A 26,100-nucleotide genomic window follows, 5' to 3' on the forward strand; every position below is an offset into this window, starting at 1 on the left:
CAGGTATGGTGGTGCTCGCCTGTAATCCCAGCTACTCGGGAGACTGAGACATGAGAATTGCTTGAACCTGGGAGGCAGAGGTTGCAATGAGCCAAGATTGTGCCACTACACTCCAGCCTAGGTGACAGAGTGAGACTCTGTCTCAAAAAAGAAAGAAAAAAAGAAAAGAAAAAAGCTGAACAAAACTAAAACTCATTTTTCTTAGACCTTTCAGAGAATTGAGGTCACAGGACAAATTGTCACCTGAAATCTAGAGAGACAAGGAAATACAATGAAGATCAGCTTATGTGAAGCAGAAGACACTAGAGCCATTGATGCAGAATACATAAATGGTGATTTTGATGAATTGCTGGGGGTAAAGTACAGACTATTTTAAGAGTAACAAACTTCTGCAAGCCTATTCTTGGGGGACTTCCTCACTTTCATGGGTATTACCTCTAGGAATCTTATCAGGTTCTTTTGTGAAAATTTGAGAAATGTCCCCTATGGTTTTTGTTAAGGGTAGAAGAGAAGTAAGCATTTTGCAGTATGTCCAGAATATTCTCAATAACATGGCTTACTTTCCCAGGGAAAAAGAGTTCCAGAACTTTATCCAACCTGGGGGAAAGGCAGTTAGCCAACTCCATCTTCCCCTAGCCTTCCTGTCTCACATGCAGGAGAAGAAAAAAAGATGACAAACACTCTTGAAGATCACAGCACAGGCATTCAGGCCCACTGAAAGACTGAGGTTTAATCTTTACATTAAAGGATGCTTCCCTCCTCATTTTAAGACCATGTCTATAGGCCTCTACCTTAATAATAGTACATTATAACTATAGGAGCTACAAGACACAAACTGTATTTAAGAAGGATTTCTTAGGGAAAACCAAAGACAACGGAGAAAAAAAAAAGCAAGAACATTAAAGGAAACTGAAGTTTCTGATACCTGTAGCTATAGAAAACAGTAAGCATAGCCCTACCCAGGCGCGGTGGCTCATGCCTGTAATCCCAGCACTTTGGGAGGCTAAGGCAGGCAGATCACTTGAGGTGAGGAGTACTTGACCAACCTGGCCAACATGATGAAACCCCGTCTCTACTAAAAATACAAAAATTAGCTAGGCATGGTGGTACAAGCCTGTACTCCTAGCTACTCGGGAGGTTGAGGCGGGAGAATTGCTTGAACTCAGGAGAATTGCTTGAACCAACCTGGCCAACATGATGAAACCCCGTCTCTACTAAAAATACAAAAATTAGCTAGGCATGGTGGTACAAGCCTGTACTCCTAGCTACTCGGGAGGTTGAGGTGGGAGAATTGCTTGAACCCAGGAGGCAGAGGTTGCAGTGAGCCAAGATAGTGCCACTGCACTCCAGCCAGGACAACAGAGTGAGACCCTGTCTTAAAAAACAAAAAAAGCATAGCCCAGCTTCTAGCCACATTAACATATAGCCTCACATAAAAGATCTATTTACCTCATTCCTATTACTCGATATATCATGTCCAGCTTTAAGCAAAAAATAAAATTAGAAGGCATTGTAAAAGGCAAGAAAAAAACAGTCCGAAGAGACAAAGCAAGCATCAGAACCAGAGTCAGATATATACTTTTTCTAGTTTTAGAAATATCAGGTCAGGAATTTAAAGTAATCATGATTACTACGTTGAGGACTCTAATGGATGAAGTAGCATGCAAGAACAGATGGGTAATGCAAGCAGACAGTAGGGAACTCTTAAGAAAAAATCAAAAGGAAATATTAGAAAACACTGTAACAAAAATGAAAAATGCCTTTGATGGACTCGCCAGCAGGCTGGATGCAGCTGAGGAAAGAATCAGTGGGCTGGAAAAATAGGTTAATAGAAACTTTCCTAACTGAAATGCAAAGAGAAAAAACAATAACTTATAAAAGTACAGCACATCCAAGAGTTGTGGGACAATTTCAAAAGGTGTAATGTATGCATAATTGGAATACCAGATCAAGAAGGAAGAGAAAATGGAGAAGGTAAGAGTTGAAGTACTTAATGCCAGATGACAAAACACAGGTCTAGGAATCTCAGAGCACACTAAGCAGGGTCAGTACTTAGGATCTACACCTACATATGTCATACTTAAGTTGTGGAAAACCAAAGACAAAATCTTGAAAATAGGCAGAGGAAAAAGCGCCTTACCTATAGAAGAACAAAGATGAGAATTACAGGGAACTTCTTGTCAGAAACCATTCAACAAAGAGGAGAATGGAGTGAAATATTTAGTGTTGAATGAAAAATAGCACTTACCTGGATTTATCTATCTAGTGAAATCATCCTTCAAAAGTAAAGGAGAAATAAAGACTTTTTCAGACCAATAGCAGCTGAGGAAATTAGTTGCTGGAGACATGCTATGCAAGAAATATTAAAAGAAGTTTTTTAGGGGAAAGGAAAGTGATAGAGATCAGAAACTCAAATCTGTATAAAGAAGAGCATGGAAGAAGGAATAAAAGTTTAAAAAGTTTATTTTTCTTATTCTAAATTGATCTGGTAGATAGCTGTTAATTCAGAGTAATAAAAGTAACAGTACATTGGGTGATTACAACATTGATAAATGAAATGAATGTCAGTAATGTTATAAGGGATGGAAGAGAGGAATTGGGAATACTCAGTTGTAACATACCTGGACTAAAGGTGAAGTGGTATAGTGGTATAGTGTTACTTCAGATGAACTTAGATTTAGTATATATGGCAAATTCTAGGGCAACCACTGGAGACAGGGTGGAGTGCAGTCGTCCAGGCTGGAGTGCAGTGGTGCCATAGAGACTAACTGTAGCCTGAAACTCCCGGGCTCAAGTGATCATCCCACCTCAGCCTCCCAAGTAACTGAGACCACAAGTGTGTGCCAGCATGCCTGGCTAATTTTTGTATTTTTTTTTATAGGGACAGGGTTTTGCCACGTTGCCTGGGCTGGTCTTGAACTCCTGGGCTCAAGTGATCTACCTGTCCTAGCCTCCTAAAGTACTGGGATTACAGGCATGAGCCACCATGCTCAGCCTCAGTAATCACTTTAAATGTGAATGGTCTAAATATACCAATTAAAATACACAGATTGTTGGAGTGGTGGGAGGAGATCCAGCTATATGTTGTCTACAAGAAACCACTTTAGGACCAGGCACAGTTATACACACCTGTAATTCCAGCACTTTGGGAGGATGAGGTGAACAGATTGCTTGAGCCCAGGGGAGTTTGAGACCAGCCTGGGCAACATGGTGAAACTCCATCTCTGCAGAAAAATACAAAACTTAGGCATGCTGGCATGCACCTTGGTCCAGCCTGCTCAGGAGGCTGAGGTGGGCAGATCACTTGAACTCGAGAGGTTGAGGCTGCAGTGAGCTGAATCATGCTGCTGCACTCCAGTCTGGGTGACAGAGTGAGACCCTGTCTTTAAAACAAACAAACGTTTTAAAACAAACCAACAAAAACTTTAAATATAAAGACACAGATATGTTGCAAGTAAAGGGATATACAGAGATATACCATGGTAGCACTAGTCAAAAGAAAACTGGAGTAGCTATTTTAATTTTAGACAAAGCAGGCTTCAGAACAAGGAAAATGTCAGGGATAAAGAGGGGCATTGCATGATGATAATAGCACCAGTTCTTCAAGGAAACATAACAATCCTTAACAAATATGTACCTAACAACAAAGGTCAGAATGCAGGAGGCAAAACTGATAGACCACACTATTATAAGTGGAAACATCAGCAATCCTTTTTCTGTAATTAATAGATCCAGCAAACAGAAAGGTAGTAAAGATATAGTTGAACTGAATTGCACATTCAGTCAACTTTATTTAATTGACATTTATAGACTACTTCATCTAACAACATACTTTTCTCAAGCATTCATGGAGCATTCACCAAGATAAAACATACCTTAACAAACTTAAAAGAGTATAAATTATACAAGGTATGCTCTTAGACCACAGTGGAATTAAACTAGAAATCAACAACAGAAACATAGCTAGGAAATCCCAATATATTTAGAAGTCAAACAACACACTTTTAAATAACACATGGGTCAGTGAAGTCTCAAGAGGAACATAAAAATACTTTGAACTAAATGAAAGTGGCAATACAACTTATAAAAATGTGTAGGATATAGCAAAACTAGTGCTTAGAAGGAAATTTATAGCATTGACTCATATATTAGAAAAGAAGGAAGATCAAAGTCAATTACCTAAGTTTCTGCCTTAGGACACTAGAGAAAGAACAATTTAAGCCTAAAGCAAAGAGAAGAAAAGATGATAAAAATGGGAACACAAATCAATGAAGTTGAAAACAAGAAATTATTAGAAAAAATCAACAAACCAAAAGCTAGTTATTTAAAAGACTAATAAAATTAATAAACCTGTAGCCAGGCTAAGCAAGGGGGGAAAAAGAGAAGACACAAATTACGAGTATTCAGAAAGAAAAGATTCATTGCTGCTGATCCCTTAGATAATAAAAGGACAATAAACTTAACTTGGATAAAATGGACCAATTTATTGAAAGATACAAGCTCCCAAAACTCACACAAGGAAAAATAGATAATCTGAATAGACTATATCTGTTAAAGAAATTAAACAAATTCACCAAAGCTGAATAAGGACAAAACAAGAAAAGTATAGATCAATATCCTTGAGGGACATACATGCAAAAATTCTCAACAGAATACCAGCACACTGAATTCAACATCACATTAAAAGGATATGGTCATGATCAAGTGAGCTATCTTAAGTCATACTAAAGACAGAAACAGACATTTGAAGAGAACATGAATGGCAACTTTGAAAGTTGAAAACAGATTCAAAGGATCACCCTTGATCAGGTGTTCTCAAACTTTGGCATGCATCAAAATCACCTGGAGGGTTTATTAAAACACAGGTGCTACCTTCTGAGTTGTTGATTGAGTAGATCTCGGGTGGGACCTGAGAATTTGCATTTCTAACAAGTTCCCAGGTAATATTGATGCTGCTGGTCCTGGGACCACATTTTCAGAACCACTGCCCTAGATGTTCACCAATAAACACTGATGAGGAAAACCAGTAGAAAATATCTGTCATGTGTCTGAATTTTTAGGAAACAGCTTTAATTCTTATTGTAAATTGACATCTTATTATTTATAACTTTACTTTGAATATGTCTATCTCTGTTTGGCCTGCTTGTGTACTATTGAGTTAATAACTTAGTAATTAGAGCCTGGGTTCTTTGCTACCTAATGAGAACAGTGCCATCTAGAGGCATTAGCCCAAAGGGCCACCGTAGGGCCAAAGGAAGCTGTGGTTTCTGGAGAGGGTGAAAGGGCAACTCACTATCATTAAGCACTTATTGACAACCTACTGGGTTATTAACTGTCATGCTACAGGGGTATACAAAGAGTTAGAATTGCTTGCCAGTCTCCACCTTTTAGGTTCGTGGCTTTCTATATTCTGAGTAACTCAAAAGTTCTGTGAAGGCTAAGTAGGGCTCTGGGCCTTACCAGCCCCCCATTCAGCTAGAACAGGTCTGCTCTCATCTGTCGTACACATTGGAGATTATGTTTGCAAATGTATGCTATAGTTGCTTTGGATAGGCAGCACAGATACATTATTTGCTGTCCAAGATTGTCCTAAGGTACTGCTTTTCTGGCATGCAAAATATAGTGTGAAAAATATGTAATCATTGAGAAAAAGGGCATAAGCTATAACCACACATCAAATGTTGAAAGTATGTCTTGCTTCATATTAGCACATGTTGAAATTATGAACAGTTGGAAATAATATTCTAGTGGACCACATTAGCACAATCATAAGTTGAATACAATTGGAAGAACAGATGTTCACCAATGTCAGAAGGGGATGATTCGAGGGGGAAAAAAAAGTGTGAAAAGAAAATTTGAGGAGTTAGGAGTATAAACTGTTTTCTGGATTTGATTTGCTATAGAGTCAGCATACATGATGGGAAATTCATTATCAACTATTTCAAGTCATTGTTTAGAAAGTACAAAAAGAAAGCTAGAAATCATGCTGGTTTCGTTTTAGCAGATAAAAACATAACCAAAAAAGTTACACAATCTTGCAACTAACGATGAATTTGAGTCATGCTTATCCAAAGAAACAATAAACTACTCTCACTGCAGTCCCCCAACTAGGAAGAAAGAGAGAAAACCCAGTGGAGCTTTCTCTCTTGCCAGGACTGGGAGTGGCAGGGCAACAAGGAGGTGAGATGGAATGACTAGATGAGCGCAAGGCAGGAACAACCAATCAATCAACTCTCAGGGCTCACGGTCCCTAGAAATGAAAGCAGGTAAATCTGTGGGTCAGAAGAGCAAAAAGCCAAAGTGCAGAGCAAGAGAAAGAAGTTAGGAATCAAGCAAATTGTTAGAGTCCCAGGACAGACAGAAGAAGTAGGGAGAGTGAGCATTGAAGTTAATATCCATAACACAGACCAGATTGTGCGCTCCTCTCTTGGCAATCTATAGGTATCTTCCCATTGATCACAGAACCGAGTCCAAACTCCTTGGTGTGAAGTTCAGTTTCCTACTTCATCTAGACCCAACTTTCCTTTTTAACCTTATGCTTCACCTTTCCCTATAACCACATATAGCCACAGAACTCACAGCTTTTTCCAAGTAACAGCCATGGAAACATGGCTGTTTCCAAAATAGCACTTTACAATAAAAAGTAACACACTTTTTATGCGTTTAGCTTTTATTGTTTGCTAAGTCTATAACATTATGTTCTCCTTGCTGAATCTCTCTTCTGTTTCCTGCTAAGGACTGTTGAAGTCCTTAGCAGATAATTGGTTTTAGTCAAGTGGAACGCATAATTTGATGACTGTGGTTTTCACCTTCTGTTTGGAGAATAATAATAATAAATTATTTTATAAAACATATGCTTGGGGTTTACAAATCTTAAAATTTGTTTTCTAAATAAGATAGCAGTGTTAAATAGAATAATCATCTCCCATCCCCTCACTGTGATGCATACTTTAAGAGCCAACAGAGTTGTATCAGTGTTTAGATATAAGGAGCTGACAGAATACTTCGGGAGGGAGCTGGGGATTGATGAGAGTGTACTCTCACTTCAGCCTAGTAACCTCAGGACAGTTTTGAAAGGAAGGCCTTATGGATCGATGAACTCGGTAAGCATACAGAATTAGGGACCACAGTTCTCATTGAGCCAGTTCACTGATAATCAGTACGAACCCATAAAATCCTTGGGGGCTTCTGTATTCGTGTGAGAAAGGAATGAATGGTGATTTTCCCTACAAAATGGGAGTAAGATACCTAGGAACAACAGCACGTCAGTGCATTCTTTTTTTTTTTAATTTATTTTGAGAAATTTTTTAAAACATAGAAAAACACAGTTGTATAACAATCAAAGATTCTATTACTCACAATTAACAGTTAACGTTGCCATAATTACATAAATATTTTTGTTAACAAAATAAGTGAAATAAAACAATACAGAAAAAGTTTTGTTCTTTGTATCCCATCTCTAGTTCTATCATGAATTTAGAGTAAATACTTCATGTATCTTTTTATATTTTTAGTTTATATATATATATATTTGTATAGCATGGTGAACAACATATGATTTTTTATATATTTGAAAAAATTACCTAAGGAGGAAACTGTTTTTTTTTTAAAATTTCTTCTAACTACATAGTTATACATGTGCCATGGTGGTTTGCTCTACCTATTGACCTATCCTCTAAGTTCCCTCCCCTCACCCCGTACCCCACAATGGCCCTAGTATGTGTTGTTCCCCTCTCTGTGACTGTGTGTTCTCAATGGTCAACTTCCACTTATGGGTGAGAACATGCATCACAAGGAAACTGTATTTTCATCTTGATCAAAGAATTCTTTAAAATATAAAATATTATTTTTAGCCTTTGAATTTTTACATGTAGTTTGTTTAATTAAAGTTATTAAGATACAGCTTTGGAGTAATGATTGGGGGCAGGATGGAAGAGTTTAGTAGCTGAGCAAATTCTGGTGTGAGATGTAGTTACAGTATGCAGACTCAGTCCTACCAAAGGCATGTGTAGTGCTAATCTCCAGTCTTGTCTGTTCTATGGTCAGAGATGACCTATAAATGCTGTTTGCATGAAAATAAATAGTTGAACTTACACATTTTTATTCAATATATAGCCATATATATGAATGGCAGTTAAATTTAAAATGTTTTGCTTGGATTCAGATACATAGTTAAATGCATACGTTTATAGTAACATACATGTAATAAAGAATATCTTCTAGTTATTTATCTTGGGTAGAGTGGGAAAAGGTACAGTACTTTTTATGAATCAAAGGGCCATTACCCTTCTATTGTGATCCAATAAACCCTGTTCTTTTCTCAAGCAAATGCTTGAGATACTTAACTTTGGCATTTAATAATTGTGTTTTTATCTATGTCTGTTTCCTCTTAGTAGATTATGATCTCCTGAAAGGCAAAGGTAGTATATTTTATTTATGTCTGTACTTTCAATAATACCAAGGGCCAATTAGTCACTGTTTTCTGTCAGAGTAGTCAATTCAGTTCATGTAAAATGAAGAAAATAATAATCATGAGATTTATCTGTGTTCTGAGGCTGTAAGGGAATTTAAAATTGAAAGCACTTTTAATGACTGCTTAATAACTTTAATGACTGGACCAGCAAATTTGAGCGATTAGACAAAAAGTTAATGTGAAGTACTGATTTTATTTAATTTCTCTACTAACTATTTCAGAACAAGTTGTGTATACCTTTTGAAATAAACTGTAGAACCGATAGGTGAGCTGTGAAGTGATATCTAATAGAGATGGGTCTAAGAAATAGGCTTAGGTTCTAAGAGAAAATTATCAATATGATCCTTAGGACCATTTATTAGTAACAATATGGTGGATTGTATTGTCATCCACCAACTCAGGCAGTTCTCAATTTAGAAACAGATTATGTTCCAAATGTGCTTCGTTGATTATAACTTGGAGTACAGTTTCCTCATAGAAAGAATGGTATTAATGATTTCCATATTAGCATTCTTCTGGTTTCGATACAACTGAATGTAATTTTTTCTGCATTTTTTGGAGAGTAAGTTAATAATTACTAGCATTTTCTCAGATTATATTACTATTAAAATAATAGGAATAAAAATATGTAATCAAGTATATAGTCTTTTAACCTTTCATTTTCTGCTAGTAAAATAATATCTAGAATTTTATTTATTAGTAACATGAAAAAAGATAGGCTGGGAGTATGGCTTACACCTGTAATCTCAGCACTTTGGGAGGCCAAGGTGGGTGGATCACCTAAGGTCAGGAGTTTAAGACCAGCCTGGCCAACATGGTGAAACCTCATCTCTACAAAAATTCACCAGGCCTGGTGGTGTGCATCTGTAATCCGAGCTACCTGGGAGTCATGAGAATTGTTTGAACCCGGGAGGCAGAGGTTGCAGTGAGCTGAGATTGTGCCACTGCATTCCAGCCTGGGCAACAGAGTGAGACTCCATCTCAAAAATAAATAAATAAAATAAAAATAAATTTTAAAAGATAGCACATTAAAATTTTCAATCATTGTTCATTTTTAGAAAGTACTTTCCCCATTAATCTTACCACTTCGGCAAACACTAACTCGTAGTGTGTTCTTCTTGAAAATCTACTGAGTAGTTCCCAGAGGTAAAGCCAGATCTACCTCTGAAATATTCTGATTTATAATATCCTTTAAAGTTTATCTGAAATACAATGTTTTAGGACCTTATTTATGATGTCAGTGAAATTTTAGAATATTTAATTCATTTTCTTTCTCTTTGCTCTAACCATGTAAATGTTCTTGGTATTATTTGAAGGAGGACTTAAATAACAGGAATTGAAATGATGGCAGTCATAGCTTTTATTTATCTGTTTATGCCAGGCACTTAAACAACAGCCATTGGAAGCTAGCATTATTATCTCTATTTTGTGTATGAGGAAACTGAAGCCTAGGTTAAAGGATTTGCTCAAGTCACACAGTTAGGGAGATGCTGAGCTGAGATTTAAACCCAGATTTATCTCATCTCCGGAGCCTGTTTATCTTTGTACTGCACCTACTGTCCCAACAAAAGGAAAACTTGGATATTTCCAAATGCTGCATATTTTGAAAAAGAACTTGGGACGCAAATATTAATATTATTGTGGTGTTTTCGTATGAAAGAATGATATGATCACTTTTGGGTAGAGTGATTAGAGAAGCAGGGTATGAACTATTCAAACCTAAATGTAATATTTCATGCATGAAAAGGTGGATTTGGAGCCATTAGAAGTCCTACCAAAGTCAGGTTCCAGATTCTCTGTCTTCCCAGTTCTGTTTCATGCTTAACTTTCTTGTTAAGTAGAGAATGAATTGTAAGCTGACCTGGGAAAAAGAGTGAGAGCATAACATGTTTTACCTGGGAGATTAATAGTACTATGGAAATAGGGAAGTAAGCCTCATTGAGTCAAGAAAAAGCTTTTCAATAACTGTATGCTGGACTTTGGGGAGCAGTGCTAAGCAAGACCTGAATTGTAAACTAAGAGTGAATTAGGAGTAGTATAGGGAGATAAATAAACAGGGATGTTGTGGAAACTGAAAAGACAGCCACTTTACTCCTCACATAATGAATCATAAAAAGGTCTCTCAGAGGAGATAATGCTTGTTTCAAGTTTGTAGGATAAACAGGACTTAGACTAAAAGTGGAGATAAGCACTAAAAACAAACAAACAAAAACCTGTACAAACAAAACAGAAGAGTAGTTTTTCTGAGTTTGGGGTGCCTTTTGAATGAACCATACCGATTATAATTCCCCTCAATGCCTTGCAAGTCATAAGAGCAAGAAATTCAGTGTTCAGTCATTCAAATTTTAGGAAGCAGTTGGCTGTCTTATGATATTTTGAAATATTACACCCTGTCATTGGGTTACATATATGTTCATAGGGAAAACCTATTCTACTCATAGAATATTAGAGCGGCCAGCATCCTCAGAGATCATCTAGTCAGTTCCAATTTTCATTCAACAATAACATTTGCTGTGTACTAGTCACAGGACACAGATGAAAAGATGGACCTTGCCTTCAAGGAACTCACAGCCTAAGAGAGGAAATAAACATACAAACAGACAATATGCAAGTTTGATAAAGTGCTATAATAAAAGAGGTACTGATTAAGCACAGAAGAGAGCTCATTAATTTTTCTTGAGGATTAGCTAGGTAAAGTTTTAATTAGGTCTTGAAGAACCTAGAAAAGTAGTTCATTTGTGACAGAGAGGGAGGATATTTCAGGTCAGGACTATGCTGGTTATTTAAAAGGGACAGTTTTCCATTTGACCCAGCCATCACATTTCTGGGGATATACCCAAAGGATTATAAGTCATGCTGCTATAAAGACACATGCACACGTATGTTTATTGCGGCACTATTCACAGTAGCAAAGACTTGGAATCAACCCAAACGTCCATCAGTGACAGACTGGATTAAGAAAATGTGGCACATATACACCATGGAATACTATGCAGCCATAAAAAAGGATGAGTTCGTGTCCTTTGTAGGGACGTGGATGCAGCTGGAAACCATCATTCTCAGCAAACTGTTGCCAGAACAGAACACCAAATACCGCATGTTCTCACTCATAGGTGGGAATTGAACAATGAGATCACTTGGACACAGGAAGGGGATCATCACACACCGGGTCCTATTGTGGGGAGGGGGTAGGGGGTAGGGATAGCATTAGGAGATACACCTAATGTAAATGATGAGTTAATGGGTGCAGCACACCAACATGGCACATGTGTACATATGTAACAAACCTGCACGTTGTGCACATGTACCCTAGAACTTAAAGCATAAAAGAAAAAAAAAGGGGGACAGTTTTTAACATTTCTACTTAAGTTTTTCCATCTGGATTCCTTAAATAAATAAAGATTATCTAAAATAATTAAGTCATATCATGGACTTTCTTAGTTGTCTGTTAGTAATATAAATTAGCCTAAGCAGCTGGTACTCAATGTGTGGTGCTGGGACCTAGTGCATCAACATCCTCTGGAAACTTGGAAATGCAGCTTCTCAGGCCCCAGCCTAGACCTGCTGAAACAGAAACCCTGGGGTGTGGAGCCCAGCCATATGTTTTAACAAGACTTCAAGGGGATTCTGATGTATGCTCAAGTTTGAGAACCACTGGCCTAAGCTAACAGTAATACACAGAATTATTGAAAGTTCATGGGCTCTGAGGATTTGGAGACCTGAATTTGAATCTCATCTCTCCCACTTAATAAGTTTGTGACTGTTAATCTGTCACCTAATATCTATGAGCATTGGGATTTTCACCTATCAGGTGAACGTTATAATGTTTCCTTCCGAAAATTGTTGTGAAAATTGGTTAATATAATGAATGCCTAATATTATCACTGGCACACTGTAGGCTTTGATAAATGGTAACTGCTTTTTATCATGATTGTTATCTTTTTCTTGATCATTTTTCAGTGATTACTTTTACTTACTGAATGAAAACATGCCCATAATTTGCTTTTAGATTCAAATGCTCAAGAAATTAAGGACATCTATGGACTTAATGGACAAATAGAGCACAAACTAGCTTTCCTGAGAACTCATGTGCCAAAGGACATGAAACTTGTGCTCATTGGCCATTCGATAGGCAGCTATTTCACTCTTCAGATGCTGAAGCGAGTCCCTGAGCTCCTGGTAAGTACATCTCCAGAGGTGACTGTGGGTGCTGGAATGTGGGCCTGCACAAATCCTCCTCACCTTTCCTATGTTCTTTTGTCTCTTGTTCGGTTGATAAATAGAACAGAGAGAGGGATATGTGCTTGCTGCCTTTATCCTTATCTCCATATTATGATGGACTTATGTGAATGTATGTTCATAATGTTTCAAAGAATAATGCTGAGGGAGATAGGAAGTTTCTGAAAGAATGCCTTTGAATCTAGGGTTATCTGGAGTTCTTATGTTACACATTATTTGCTGTTTTTTATAAAGAAATATTTAAGAGTAGTCACTAGGTAAGACCTAGACAAGAATCTGTCTTTTGTGGGAAGGTATTTTGTAAATATTCTTGCCTTTTTCAGAAGGAAGAAATGTGTCATCATCATCACTGACAGGCAGACGCTGTCTTTATGCAGCACTACATCTTTATTAAGTCATAAGTCCAGCTCCTTACCTGTTCTGTATCTTGGCGGCCTTTTTGAGACACATACTCACAAATACTCGCAAATATTTATTGGGTACCACTATGTGCCAGATATTAAGTGAGGTGCTAGAGACATAAAGACCTATTTAAAGTGCCCAGGAAAGCAAGTGAACTATAAGAGATATAAAACCAAACAAAACATTGTACTTCCACTGACATATACCATTGAAATAACTCACTGAATGGATGCAATTCACAAGATAATTCATTTCTTCTTTATTCAACAAACATATATTAAGTCCTTTCCATGTGTCAGATCCTGTGCTATGTTTTGAGGACATCCCAGTGAGTAAGACAGTCTTTGAAGTAGGAGAGCCTGGAGTCTGCTTGAGGAGACAGTCTAACCAATAGATGTGATACCTGCTGTCTTGTTTAAGTTCAGGGGGTGTGGGAGCATGGAGTGCTGATAAACCTAGTAATCTGAAGCCAAGATAGGACATGATCACTTCATGGCCACTTTGTGCTAGGATTTTGACTGTTTCTCACTCCATGGGATAAAATATCTTCAGTGGGGTCTCAGAGCTCACTAAGCACTCGCTCCTTTTCTCACCAGCTTCACCTACTTACTTCTTACTCATAATTGCCCTTGGGAAATGTACAGCTATAGCCTCCCTTGCTATGGTTTTTAATAATAAATGGAGGTTTTAAATTATTATTGGGTATAAGAAAATGTGTTTTTCATTTCTAAGTGTGAAATCAATAAATTCAAGATTGTACTCTGTTCTCTGTATTACTGTCTACTGTGTTGGTTTCTTTTTCGCCTAAATAAGGTCTCTTAATCAGAATGCAGGCTTTATTCTTGCTTTTAGCATTTTGCACAGCTTCTAATGTCTTTTGTGCCTTTGAAGTCTCCTCTCATACTGTGTCATGTGGTTGCCATCTTTATGGTGTCCAGCCCTGCCTCTTAGTGGTTTTACTTGTACAGTTGCTGTGAGTTCTGGCTCTAGAACCAGGACACCTAGGTTCCAATATTTATTGTCTTTTTTTTTTTTTTTTTCAGTCTGTCTGATCTTAGACAAGTTATTAAGTCTCTACTTCAGTTTTGAGTCTCAACCTCAGTTTCCTCATTTATAAAATGGGTATAATAATATGTTCTTCAAAGGATTTTTGTGAGGAATTATATAAAGCATCAGGAATGATATCTGGAACTTTAAAGTTCCAAATAAGTATTAGCTATTATTATTATTAGGGAAATAACTCTAGTCATTGTCTCAGTCATTAGGTTAACTGTTGTATTAGGTATCTACTGCTGTGTATCAAATTGCCCCAAAATTTAGCAGTGTAAAACAATATACATTTCTTCACTCATAGTTTCTGGTCAGAAGTCTGGCCACAGCTTAGCTGGGTTCTCTGCTTCAGGGTCTCTGCCAAGATTTTAACCAACATGTCTTCCAGGGCTGCAGTCTTATCTGAAGGCTTTAGTTGAGATGGATCTGCATCCAGGCTCACTCATGTAGTTTTTGACAGGATCCCATTCCTTGAGTGTTGTTAGACAGAGGGCCTTCATTCAGTGGTGGCAGTTGGGTAGAGGCCACCTTCTCTAACATGTCGGCCTGTCTAGCTTACTTCATTAGAGCACGCCTGAAAGAAGAGCCAGGGAGACAGGCTGCTAGCAGATGAAAGTCACAGGCTGTAACCCAGTTACAAAGTGACATCCTATCACGTTTCCTGTATTCTTGTTAGAATCAAGTTACTACATCTAGCCCACACTCAAGGGGAGATAATTACACAAGGGCATGAATACTAGGAGGTGAAGGTCATTGGGAGCTGTGTCAGAGCTGCGTACCCCACCACTCTAAAATTAGGATTTCACTTGTGTGTTGTGCAGTCAAGCACATGGACATAGGATGTACATAAATTAAATTACTGCATTTATTTACTGGTATAGGCAGTGACTTGGACCTGTCAAATAAAATGTAGCAAACTGACATGAAATATAATTATTTGTTGTTAGTTGTTCCGGGTGTCTTAAACACTTTAAGAACATTAAAAAGGATACTTGCACATCTGAAATAATAGCATTACTGTTCTGTAAACATAGGCAAGAAAATATTCATTTCGGAGCTCATCACAGGCTATTATTAACTTAATCACATATCTGTTATGGTTTTTGTGTTTTCTCCGGATCTATTCTGCATGTGATGTGTGGTTTCTCTTTTGTGTATTTGAAAACGATTGTTCAACACATTGTCTTGAACCCTTCTCTCTTTTTGGGCTCATACTCACAGTGTCTGTTGGGAAAGAAGTAGAATGCATCTCAAATTTAGTGCGCTTTCTTATAGCTTGTTCAGCGTCATAACTTTCTAATTATTGTCCTGCCTTCAGGTGTCCTTGCTTTTGCAGGAATAGTGGTGAAAAGGGGAAACAAAGATGAAACTTGAGCTTAACCTACTTTATTTGTGGAGACATAACTCAAACTGATTATAGAGTTTTCAGAAAGACATGTGAAGCAGTGTTTTATCTTCTTAAAAAGGGCGTAGGCTAGAAAATAATGTGTGCAATAAATTGTCCAAAAGGTCACCTCTTTTGGGGGGTGGGAGGGGCAGTGAACATCTGTATGATTTTTAAATTATTATTCAGAAGCTTTATCTGGTTTCAATTAACTACATTGTTGAAATTCCCTACCCCATCCCCAGCCCCCATTAAACACCTGGGTCAGTGAATATTGGTGGTGTGATCCCTGCCAAAGTGTTGAAATTTCAGTGTCTCTGGGCTACTCTAAGACGCTGCAGTGCTGCATGCCTGAAGTTAGCATGACATGCTCCATTTGAGATGCATTTGACAAATATGTTTGTGTAAGCCAGAATGTTACAATCCTTAATCATTTTGCCAAAAATAAGTTAGCTATTATGTTTTATAACATATGAAGTGTGATAATAAGAAACTTGTGTTTCCATCTCTTCTGTTATTTTTTACTGGAATATTTGACTCTCGTAAGATTTTGAGGACATATGTGTAGTTTAGTAGCTAGCTGGCTTATTTAGTTTTATTTTGGTTCAGCTCTTTGCAATATTTTCATAACTAATTATAGGCAACTTGGTCTTAAATCATTTTAAGAGACTTATTGTATATGTCAGATACATTGTCTGACCTGTATTTTAATATACTAAAAAAAAGTTGCTGCTTTAAAAAAATCTAGTATTTAAAATTATTTGTTTATCTAAACAAATTCCACACATAGAATTAGAGATATTCTTCATATATTTTTAAAGTAATGCTCAGTATAGGGAATTTAAAGGGAAACTTGAGCAAATAGGTAATTGGAAGACTGTTAAATTGTAGCTATCATGACTTATAATAATAAACATAATTGTTTTTAGGTTCGTAGGATCTTAGAACTGAGATAGGCTTTAGAGACAATCTGGCCCCATCTTTCATTTTATCAATGGGAAGTGAGAGAAAGGTCCCTTGCCAGGATTCAGCCTTGGCTCTGCCTGAATCTGGGGTGGAGCATACTGATATTAGCTGTGAGTATAAAAAGAATCCAAGAAGGTATTGATGGCTCCTCCAACCTGTGGATGATAGCAGAGACTATAGCTATTACAGTGTGCCCTGCACTGTACACAACTGCTAGGTTTGTGTGACTCATTGTGTTGGTGCTCCAGGAGTAGGAAACCCCATAAATGCTCTAGCAATTTCAAGATTGTGTGTTGCCGTAGGGGGAGAATAATCAGAAGCAAAAAAGTAGTAATTTTATCTCCACTATCTAGAATCTTCTTTCTCTTATCAACCGTCTATATGTTAAAAATGTGTCACCTGATTTTGCCAGTAAATCTTTTTCATAAAGTTCAAGTTTGGGAGTTGAGTTGAAAGCCCTCGATTCTTCACTGAGTCTTGGGGTGAACATCAATTAATATAACTGTAATTTTCCTCTAAGAATTTATATAACCTTTAATGATAACATGTTCTCCTCTTCCAGGGATATCAGATCCTTCACAAGCTTAATTTTTTATATTATTTGGCCTTCCTGTGCACAATAACATAGAGTTTCCTTTGTCTGTCTGGTTGGCAAAACTGTCTTCTCTCTGAATGAAATTTCCAGATTACTTAAACTCACTCTCTTAAGTACCAGACTATTTTATCCAACAGGATAAAAATTTGTCTAAAGTATATTACTTACTTATCTGCCTTCTTCAGCAATGCATATTGAGTATAGAGGAATTTTTTTCTTAGTGATTTAAGGGCAGTGGTAATAACACTATTATTTTGATAGTGTTATACTAGAATAAAATGTAATCAAAAGGAATGTGCCTGTGTCCTGAAATTTCTTAGGTGATAATGCTTTTTCATTAAAAAAAAATGTTTCATGTATGTCTATGTTAGTTTTTCTATCTCCTCGCTCAGTGTTAAGTACCTCTTCTCTTCCCTACTTCTAATTTATTGCTACTAATTTGCTATAGGCAGAGAAAACCAATAACTACATTATAATTTTTTTTCAGTAGGAATGAACAGGTCCTAAATAGATAAAGGAGTAAAACTGACAGCATTAAATGTGTGGGCATTGTTATCACTCAGCTGTTTTTTCTCTTCTTTTGAGATCCTCAAAAAGAATGTTTTAGGGCATTTTAAATACTCAAACTTTTAGAGACTCAACATATAACTACAGCTGAGAAGCTTGCAAAAGTTTACTAGGAGAATTATAATAGCTTGTTAGATCATGTATGTTTTGATTCAGGAATATACCTCATCCATACTAAGGAAAAAATAGCTTCAGTGTTCTCCAACAATGAGATTATTGAAACTGTGGTTTACTTACACTATTCTGCTGAGCCTTCATGTCTGCTGTCAAAGACATGCTTGTAAGACGCATTCATATAATGTCAGTCAGCTGTGTTTGACAGTTGAGATAATCGGGAGGGAGGGAGAAGAATAGGAAATAACTCATTTGTCATAGTAAATTTTGTCAGAATCCTGTCCCTAGATTCAAGTGACAAGACATGGAAGGCAAAATGAGGCAGTACTGTAAGGCTCTGAATGTTTTGTGGAGAGAGGTGTCTTCTACCTGGGAAGCTCAGAAAAAGCTTCCTGGACGAGCTTCAGGGCCACTGAAGGATGAGTTGTATCTGGAAGTAGAGGATTTGATATGGTGACTAGGGGGTACTGTGCATTCTAGGCAAGGGGGACAGCATGAAGAGAAACGGTTTTCATCACTGGGCACAGGGAGAGGGCAGTGGGTGGTGTGACTGGGTTGCAGCAGAGTGTGCCTGGAGGGATCAGTCAGACATGGGATTGATAGAGATGGACAAAAAGCTGGGCTAGGGAGTGTGGACTCATTTTCTGGACGGCAGAAAGCCACTGAAGGATCTCTGATGATAGCAGTCATGCATCAGGTAAATAATCTCTCAAGGAAAAGGAAAATGAGATGGAGAGAGAAAAAGTGCAGTATAAAAAGTGAACATCCAGGTGACAGGAAAGTTTACTAGTCCAAGTAAGAAATAATAAAGAGAGTGTAAGAGATAAAATTGCTCAGGGAGATTGCTGAGAAAAGAGAGAAGTCATAGATGTATATTGGCGGAATGACTTCATTTGCCATAAAGGAGTGTTACAGGATTTTTGGGGTGTTGCTGTTCCGGCTAGAAACTTGTGGTTGGTGGCACCTTTGCCTGAGTTTTGCTCGGGCCCACTGGGCTCGTTCCACCCACTCTGCCTGACAGGCTGTGCTCAGCTCATGCTGCCGGCCTGGATCCTATGCCTCCAAAGGAGAATAGAGTCAGGCGTGGAGTGATGAGGAGGGTGTGTGAGCAAGTGTGGGGTCTGGCCACTGCACAGTCAGTTATGCTGGCTGCTGCCATGGGGCAGGCAGCTTCAGGTGCCAGCATGGGTGCCAGCTCTCTGTGAGGCCACAGCTGGACCAGGCACACTGTAAGCAGCTTCCCCGGTGGCACCAGGGAATGCAGTGGCACCCAGAAGCTTAGAGATGCCAGGAACCACAGGGCCCCAAAGAGGGAGTCACAGCTCTGGCTCAGGGAGCTCGCAGGTCTGGGCTCCCTGAAGTGCTGCAGATTTTCTCTCCTTCTCTTCACTCGCAACATGGAGAGCAGGGGGCATGTTTCGGCTCTGTTTGTGTTACAGCAGCTCTTTTAGCCTCGCCACTCTTCAGGTCCCGAGTTCTTGTCCTGCGACAAGGAAGAATGAGGTTTGCAGACAAGCAGAGGGTGAGCAAGACAGAGAGGAGCTTTACTGAGCAATAAAACAGCTCAGAGAAGACCCACAGTGGACAGCTCTTCTATGTAGCCCAATGAGTGTTCAGCTCCTAGCAGAGAGGGTAGCTCCTCTCTGCAGCTGGTCATCCTGACAAGTGTTTAGCTATCAGCAGAAAGGGTAGCTCCTCTCTGCAGCTGGTCATCCCTTCCTGCAGCTCTGAGCAGAGAAGAGGCCCTATAGTAGGTGGCTCCTCTGTGCAGGCAGGTCATCCCTTTGTCTGAATCTCTTGGTAGAGATAGTAGCTCCATTCTGCAGCAGGTCGTCCCATTGTCTCTCTGTCCTCTGCTGTGGCTGAGCCCAGGGCTTTTACAGGCCTCAGAGAGGAGGAAGTGCCCACTGATTGGTCCATGGGCAGCCATGGGTAGGCCCAGAAAGGGCACCACAAGTCCCCTACTCTGGTCCATGGGACTGGCAGCCTGGCCTGTAGCCTTCAGACCCTCCCTGACCTGCAGGTGGGGCCTCACCGGAGACCCTCCCGCTTCTGCCCAGTGGCCCATCTGCCTCCTGCCAGCATCTGTGGCACCCAGGTTGCTTGTGCCAAGGGGCATCTGCAGGCCAGTGCCGAGCCACCCTCAACACCCCTCCTCAATTTCCCCTCATGCTTGTCAGCACCCAAAATCCAGAGAGGGCTGAGGTGGCAGGGAGCTGGCATGTCAGTGCTGCCTCAAGTGTACACACACCCAGCTGGGCTGTGACAGTGCCCAGGCTTGGCCCCAACCCTACTCCAAGATCAGAGCGGGCGCCAGGAGCGGGAAGAGGCCAGGGAGTGGGAACAGGCCTCTCCAAGCCTTCAAGGGCCAGGAAGGGGGCCTTCCCAGGCCCCCAAGGGCACAGAGAGGCATGGGTCCACAGCTCTTACTTGGGCTGCTGCCTGCGTCTGGCTCTCGTGACTCCGTGAAGCCCAGCTGCACCCCCTCACAGCTTGGGGCAGGGGCCCTAGGTACTTGTTGGGCCTAGGCCAGTGTCAGGGTAGGGGCAACATCTCCATGAGCTCCCCCAGTGACCCTGGCATTCAGGGGCAGTCAGGAGCTCCCCCTTGCCCAGATTGTGGCCCTGCCCAGTGCGCACCTCCAGGAGTGGATTGCAGGCCCTGGCCTGGCCACCAGGAGTGTCAGGCCTGATGGTCACCCTGATGCAGGGCAGACCCCGGTGACAGAACCCTGGGCGGCCCTGTGCAGAGCCCCCTCCTGAGGCGCAGGAACCCTGCGCTGCTGGCCGGTCCCCAAAGCAGGCGTCACAGTCAGCTGCCTCAGGGACATGGAGCATAGGGGACCCACCACTGCCATTGCTGCTCCTGTAGCCACTCCTGCTGCCACCGCCCATGCCTCCCCACTGTGGACAGCCCGCTGCTGCCATCAGGAGGAGGAAGAGGTGGAAGTCATAGAAAGAGGCAGAAGATATAATAATTTTCCAAACTATTGGCTGCAATCCATTAATGGATCCCAAAATCACTTCAGTGGGTTGCAGCCAGTGGATCAGTCAAGAGAGAGTAGACTGTGCTACAATAACACAATGTCAGTGGCTTTTAACAACAAAGGTTTGTTTCTTGTTCATGATACAAATCCTTTGAGGGTAGGCTTCCCCTATGAAGATCTGTCTATGCAAGCTTTCTCCAGAATCCAGATTGATAGAGTAGCCTCTATCTGGAATATTCAAGTCCCATGGCAGAGGATACAAAGTGAATGGTGAACCACACCTACATTTTAAAACCTCTGCCTGGAAGTGAAAATTTTCACTCCTCAGATTTTATTGGACAGAGCAAATCATATGACCAAGTCAGCCATCAATAAGGCTGTGAAGTACAGTCCTCCCCAGAGAATGGAAGCATATGTTTGTGACCGATAAAACAGTGTTTTTAAACAATGTATAATAAAATAGAGTAAAATAGAATAGAATAAAAATGTATTGCAGTAAAGGCATGTATTATGAAACTTTTGTTTCACTTTGTATGTGTGTTGATAACGTAGATTACAATTGTCAAATGTATATCTTACTGTGAGTTAAGGTAAAAAAAAAAAAAAAGTTTGAAAACCATTCATCTGGACTAGAGTACACCATAGTAGCTAAGAACACAGCAAGAATGTCAAGAAAGGGGTAGATACATGGAGGATTACGGATGGCCACAGATTTTTTTGTCATTCCTTTCAAGAAATGAAACCTGTTTCCCTTCCCGTTTAAATTTAGGCCGAGCATGTGACTTACTTTCACCAATAAGATACGGTGGAAGTAATGTACTTCTGGTACCTTCAAGCCCAGGCCTTAAGAGGACTGGGAGCTTCTATTTTCTCCTTCTCAGAAGCCAGCTGCTGTGTAAGAAGGTCGACTGCCCTGAGACCACAAGGCTGAGAGAAAGCCCAAGCTAACTAGGAGGATCATGAGGCACCAGGCCTGAGTGAAACCTTCTAGGGCCTTCCAGCCCATCTCAGCCCAGCCCATCCACCACTGAGTGCAGCCAAATGAGTGACCCCAGCCCACACCACATGGAGCAAAAGAACCATCCAACTGAGCCCTATTTGAATTCCTGACCCACAGAATTGTGAGATAGCAAAATCATTGTGATTTTAAACCATAAGTCTAGAGATGCTGTGTTATATAGCAGTAGATAATTTAAACAAGGTAACAGGGTTGAATGTAACAAATGTTGAAGGCTTCAGGCTTCTAGAGTAAAAGGTTCTTGATGTCCTTGAAGACAGACTTTTTAGTGAAATAATGGACAAGGTGGTTGCAGGAAGTTAAGTGAGAAATAGATAGTGGTTCCACTGGCCAGTGAAGGAGAAGAACACATGATAATTTAAGGAAGAAGCCGGTCAAGGGAACTTCTTTTCCTGTAAGTGGGGGAGAATTTAACATATGCTGAAGGGAACAGCCCAAGCACAGAAAGATGTCGAAAGTGAAAGACAAATAGGAACTTTCGTTGGAACAGGTTTCCTTCCATTTGTCTTTTAGTCTCCATACTTGAAAACTTGGAAAATGGAATTTTTCTTAATATTTGTGTCTTTGCAAAAGTGGTTTCCCCCTTCCCTGGGGGGGGGAACATATATTACATATTTAGTTCTCCTTTTCTGTCTAGAAAAAGTCTAGCTCAATTTTTAAAATAGATGTTATTGTCATTACTAACAGTGATTATACCTAACATTCATTTGAAATTTATAAAACATGTTCACATGTAACAAGGTATTTTAACAGTCTGATTTTTCTCGTCTTAAAGATGAGACTGAAGTGCCAAGGAGTCATGTATCCAACCCATATGTCAACTAGTAGAAAGTAGCAGAGCTGGGACTCTGTATTCTGTTTTCTAACTTTCTCATTATCTGTTTTCTAGGTGAGTTAATTAGAAAGGTGATGATTACAGATGGTTAGACTAAGTTCCTTTCACAGATGACCAAACTATTTGGCCTAAACGTAAGATTTCTATTTTTGCTTTTTTAATATTTGAGTTCTTCAAATACACAGTGAGTGAGTGAGTGAGTGAGTGAGTGAGTGAGTGAGTGAGTGAGTGAGTAGGAAGCAGGTGAATGCGTTGGGAGGAGTTTGGAGAGAACTGAGAGAAATGACAGCATGTGTGAGTGCTCTGGAGCATAGGAGGTAAAGAGACTGTTGAGGCCTGGGCCAAGGGCAGAAATTCAACCGAAAAGATAGTAAATCAGAGTCCTAGAATTGAGCTGGGAACAGAAGGAGTATGAAGGAAATTAGAGGATTCTGCAAACATAGTGCATAGTAGTTTGACAATTACCTCTGTGTGACCCATTAATAAATCCTGCTGTGTGAAAAACACAAGCTTAGACAATCAGCACCTAACTACTCTGATTTGTGAAAGATTTTCCATTTCAGAAAACAGTAAGTCTCTTACTCTAAGTTTGTATTGTAGATAACGAAATGCTATTTTTCCAATCACTTATGCATTCATTTAAATATATATGTATCTGCATATTTGTGCGCACACACACATTATCTTTTCTGAATTACCCAGAATACTTTGCTAAAAACTAGACACATGGACAGTTTCAACTTTTCAACTTCAGCCATTTTTAGTTATCTGCGTATTTTTTTAAATCCTGAAATTGCTTTCAAAGTGGAAAAATTGTGTGGGCTTTTTTCATCTTTTCATAACTCAAAAACGACTTAATATGTTTTTCTCAAACTTTGCAAAAAAAAAAAAAAAATCACCTTTGGGCTGAAACCAAGCATGGAAAATTTCACCACAAAGGGCTAATTTTTTGGAAAGCTGCAAGAAAGTGAAAACAGGGGTTTATAATAGAACATTCTTCATGCATGTTAATACTTAGTACTTTATCTAATGCATTTCATCTGAGAATTTCTGAACACTTTTCAGATTTAAATATTGAGCCATTTTAATATTTGTGTACCCATGATATATTTTCAGATATCAAAAAGTTCCCCCATCCTCTCAGATGTCCAATAGCTTCGGAATTAGTGAGATGTGTTTAAAATGACAGGTAGGGCAAATGAAGTTAAGTGGCTGCTAGCCAGAGAAAGCCATATATTTACTGCCCAACACATTTTATCACTACCTCTTCTTGGCCCAGGAGTACTGTAATTGTAAGTAAAATACAATAGATGACGTGGCACTAATTTGAATAAGCCAATATGTCTCAAAGTAGTATCAATAGCACCTGTGACAAGCAAATTAGACAAGCAAATTCTTGACCCTCTTCACTCCCAAGGGGTGGGGTCACCAAGCAGCATTTAACTAGCACTGCAGGTAATTCTGATACATGCTTAAGTTTGAGAACCACCTACCTAAGCTTTCCAAAAGCTTGGAACAGAATGCATTGAAACGCTGTGGACAATTCAATCTGTCCTTGGTCTTTCTGTGATGTCAGCTCTGTCTTCTCATATCCTTTGGAAGCAGGAGGAATACGAATCAAATTCTCTGAAGGAAAGGTCTTCTGTATTAATGTGCTCTAGCTCTTTCCACCTATGATGTTGTCCATAAGCACAGAGACTCCCTTGAGTAAACGTGCTAATATCAGCTTGTTCAGGGTAACAGCACTACCAAGATGTATTTTCTCATTTTCTTGAATTATTAGGGTCAAAACTGGAATGGGACTATAAATTTCTTTCTTATTTCTTTGAAATCTTTTAAGTTATAAGATGGTATCAGATCTGTCAGTGGAAGTTGACTGAAGCTCTGCTCTTTGGTGTGTAAGTTCTCAATCTGACACTTTGCCGTAGCCCTCTGCATTTCAGCAAATCCATGGTCTGTATTTTTGTGTCTTCGGGCACTGAAGTAGTTGTTTATGTGCCACTGTAACAAGTGTTGAAAATATTACCCTGGTGATGGAAGTCACTAGTCTGTAGTATGTGGGCCTTTAGCTAATCCTTTTAGCCTAGGTTAATTTCTTACTATAAATTATTTGTAGAAATTCATAAAAAGGACAGCAAGTTCTCAAATAAAGATGCAAAGTATGTGAACAGATAATTCACCGAAGAACTAGCTAATATATCAAAAAGTGTGTGCCTACCACAATGTGTGATACAGTGTTTTATGAATTAGTATATAGTAGTATACTTAATGATGTCTGTTTATATTGAGTATGGTAGTATTTGCTAATGTTGATTTGATGAATGAACCTCAACAGTTATCAAAATTAACTATTACTATTACATAGTCTAAAAGAAAAGTTGTGTTGTGTATGTATATACTTCGATATACATTTTTAGAAAGTTTGAACAGGTAAATACCAGGTGGCTTATAGTAGTTTTCTGTGTTGGTTAGGGGTAAAGGTTGTATTGGAGTGAAAACTCTACATTGTTTCTGCTTTTCTTTGTAATGACCATGTATTATCAGAAAAAAATAATTTTCATTAAAAAAAGTATTCATACCCTTTGAACCTACTAATTCTTTTCTTTGGAATGTATATTAAGAAAACAGACACAGATAGAAAAAAATCATGTGCAAAAATATTATCTATTATAACAAAAAAATTGAAAACATCCTAATGTCTAACCTTAAAGGCAAGGTTAGGTAGAGTTGGAATGTACAGCCATTAAAATTATATTTGCAAAAGACATTATAATACATAAAAGTTAATTATAGAATATTAAGGATGTCAGAATACATAGAGAATATGTGAATACAACTATATAAAAATCACACATGGAAAAGCTTGATAATAAAATTATAAAATGAATTTAGTGGTTGTATTTAAGTGGTGAGTTTGGGTGGGTTTTTTTTTCTATTTCTTCCTTTTGAATTTTCTGTAATAGCACATATTTATTCACTATGATAGTCATTTAATGGTTATGCATTTTTCTCTTTTTTCTCTTTTAAGGTGATTTGTTCATGTTACTTTATAGCAGAAAGTTGTTCCAGGAGAGAGCTTTCTTTTTAAATTTAATTTAATTTCAGATTCATAGGGTACATGTGTATGTTTATTACATGAGTATATTATGTAATGGTGCAGGGTGGGGGGTTGGGCTTCTAGTGTACCAGTTACCCAAATAGTGAACATTGTACCCAATAGGTATTAATTATGTTCGCTTTGTATATTGTCAAGTTCAGTGCAGTCCTTCTTAGGGCTCAGTCAAATTATCCTACAAGGCCCATATTAAATACCAACCTTCTTAAGTCCTTCTGAGTACAAGATAGTTTATAAATAGACGAAAGAACAAATAAGTCATTATCCAAATGTCACTGCCTGCATGAAAACTTTGCTGATTGCTCTGATAGAATATAACTTCTGCTACTTTTGGGCCAATCATATCATCTCCTATT

General features: G+C 38.9%; 1 protein-coding gene across 6 annotated transcripts in view; it reads left to right on the plus strand.

Moving 5' to 3' along the window:
- LDAH (lipid droplet associated hydrolase) overlaps window positions 1-26,100 on the plus strand; it is a 151,858-nt gene that overhangs the window by 31,662 nt on the left and 94,096 nt on the right. For all 6 annotated transcript variants that reach the window (XR_013402435.1, XR_001438945.3, XM_015111773.3 and 3 more), the window contains one exon: window positions 12,483-12,652. Coding sequence is in view for 4 of the 6 variants with exons in the window: in XM_015111773.3 (XP_014967259.2) it covers window positions 12,483-12,652 (170 nt within the window). In the remaining 2 variants the exon portion in view is untranslated. The remainder of the gene's footprint in view (window positions 1-12,482; window positions 12,653-26,100) is intronic.

Source organism: Macaca mulatta, chromosome 13 (assembly GCF_049350105.2).
Source record: "Macaca mulatta isolate MMU2019108-1 chromosome 13, T2T-MMU8v2.0, whole genome shotgun sequence".
Lineage (NCBI taxonomy): Eukaryota > Metazoa > Chordata > Mammalia > Primates > Cercopithecidae > Macaca > Macaca mulatta.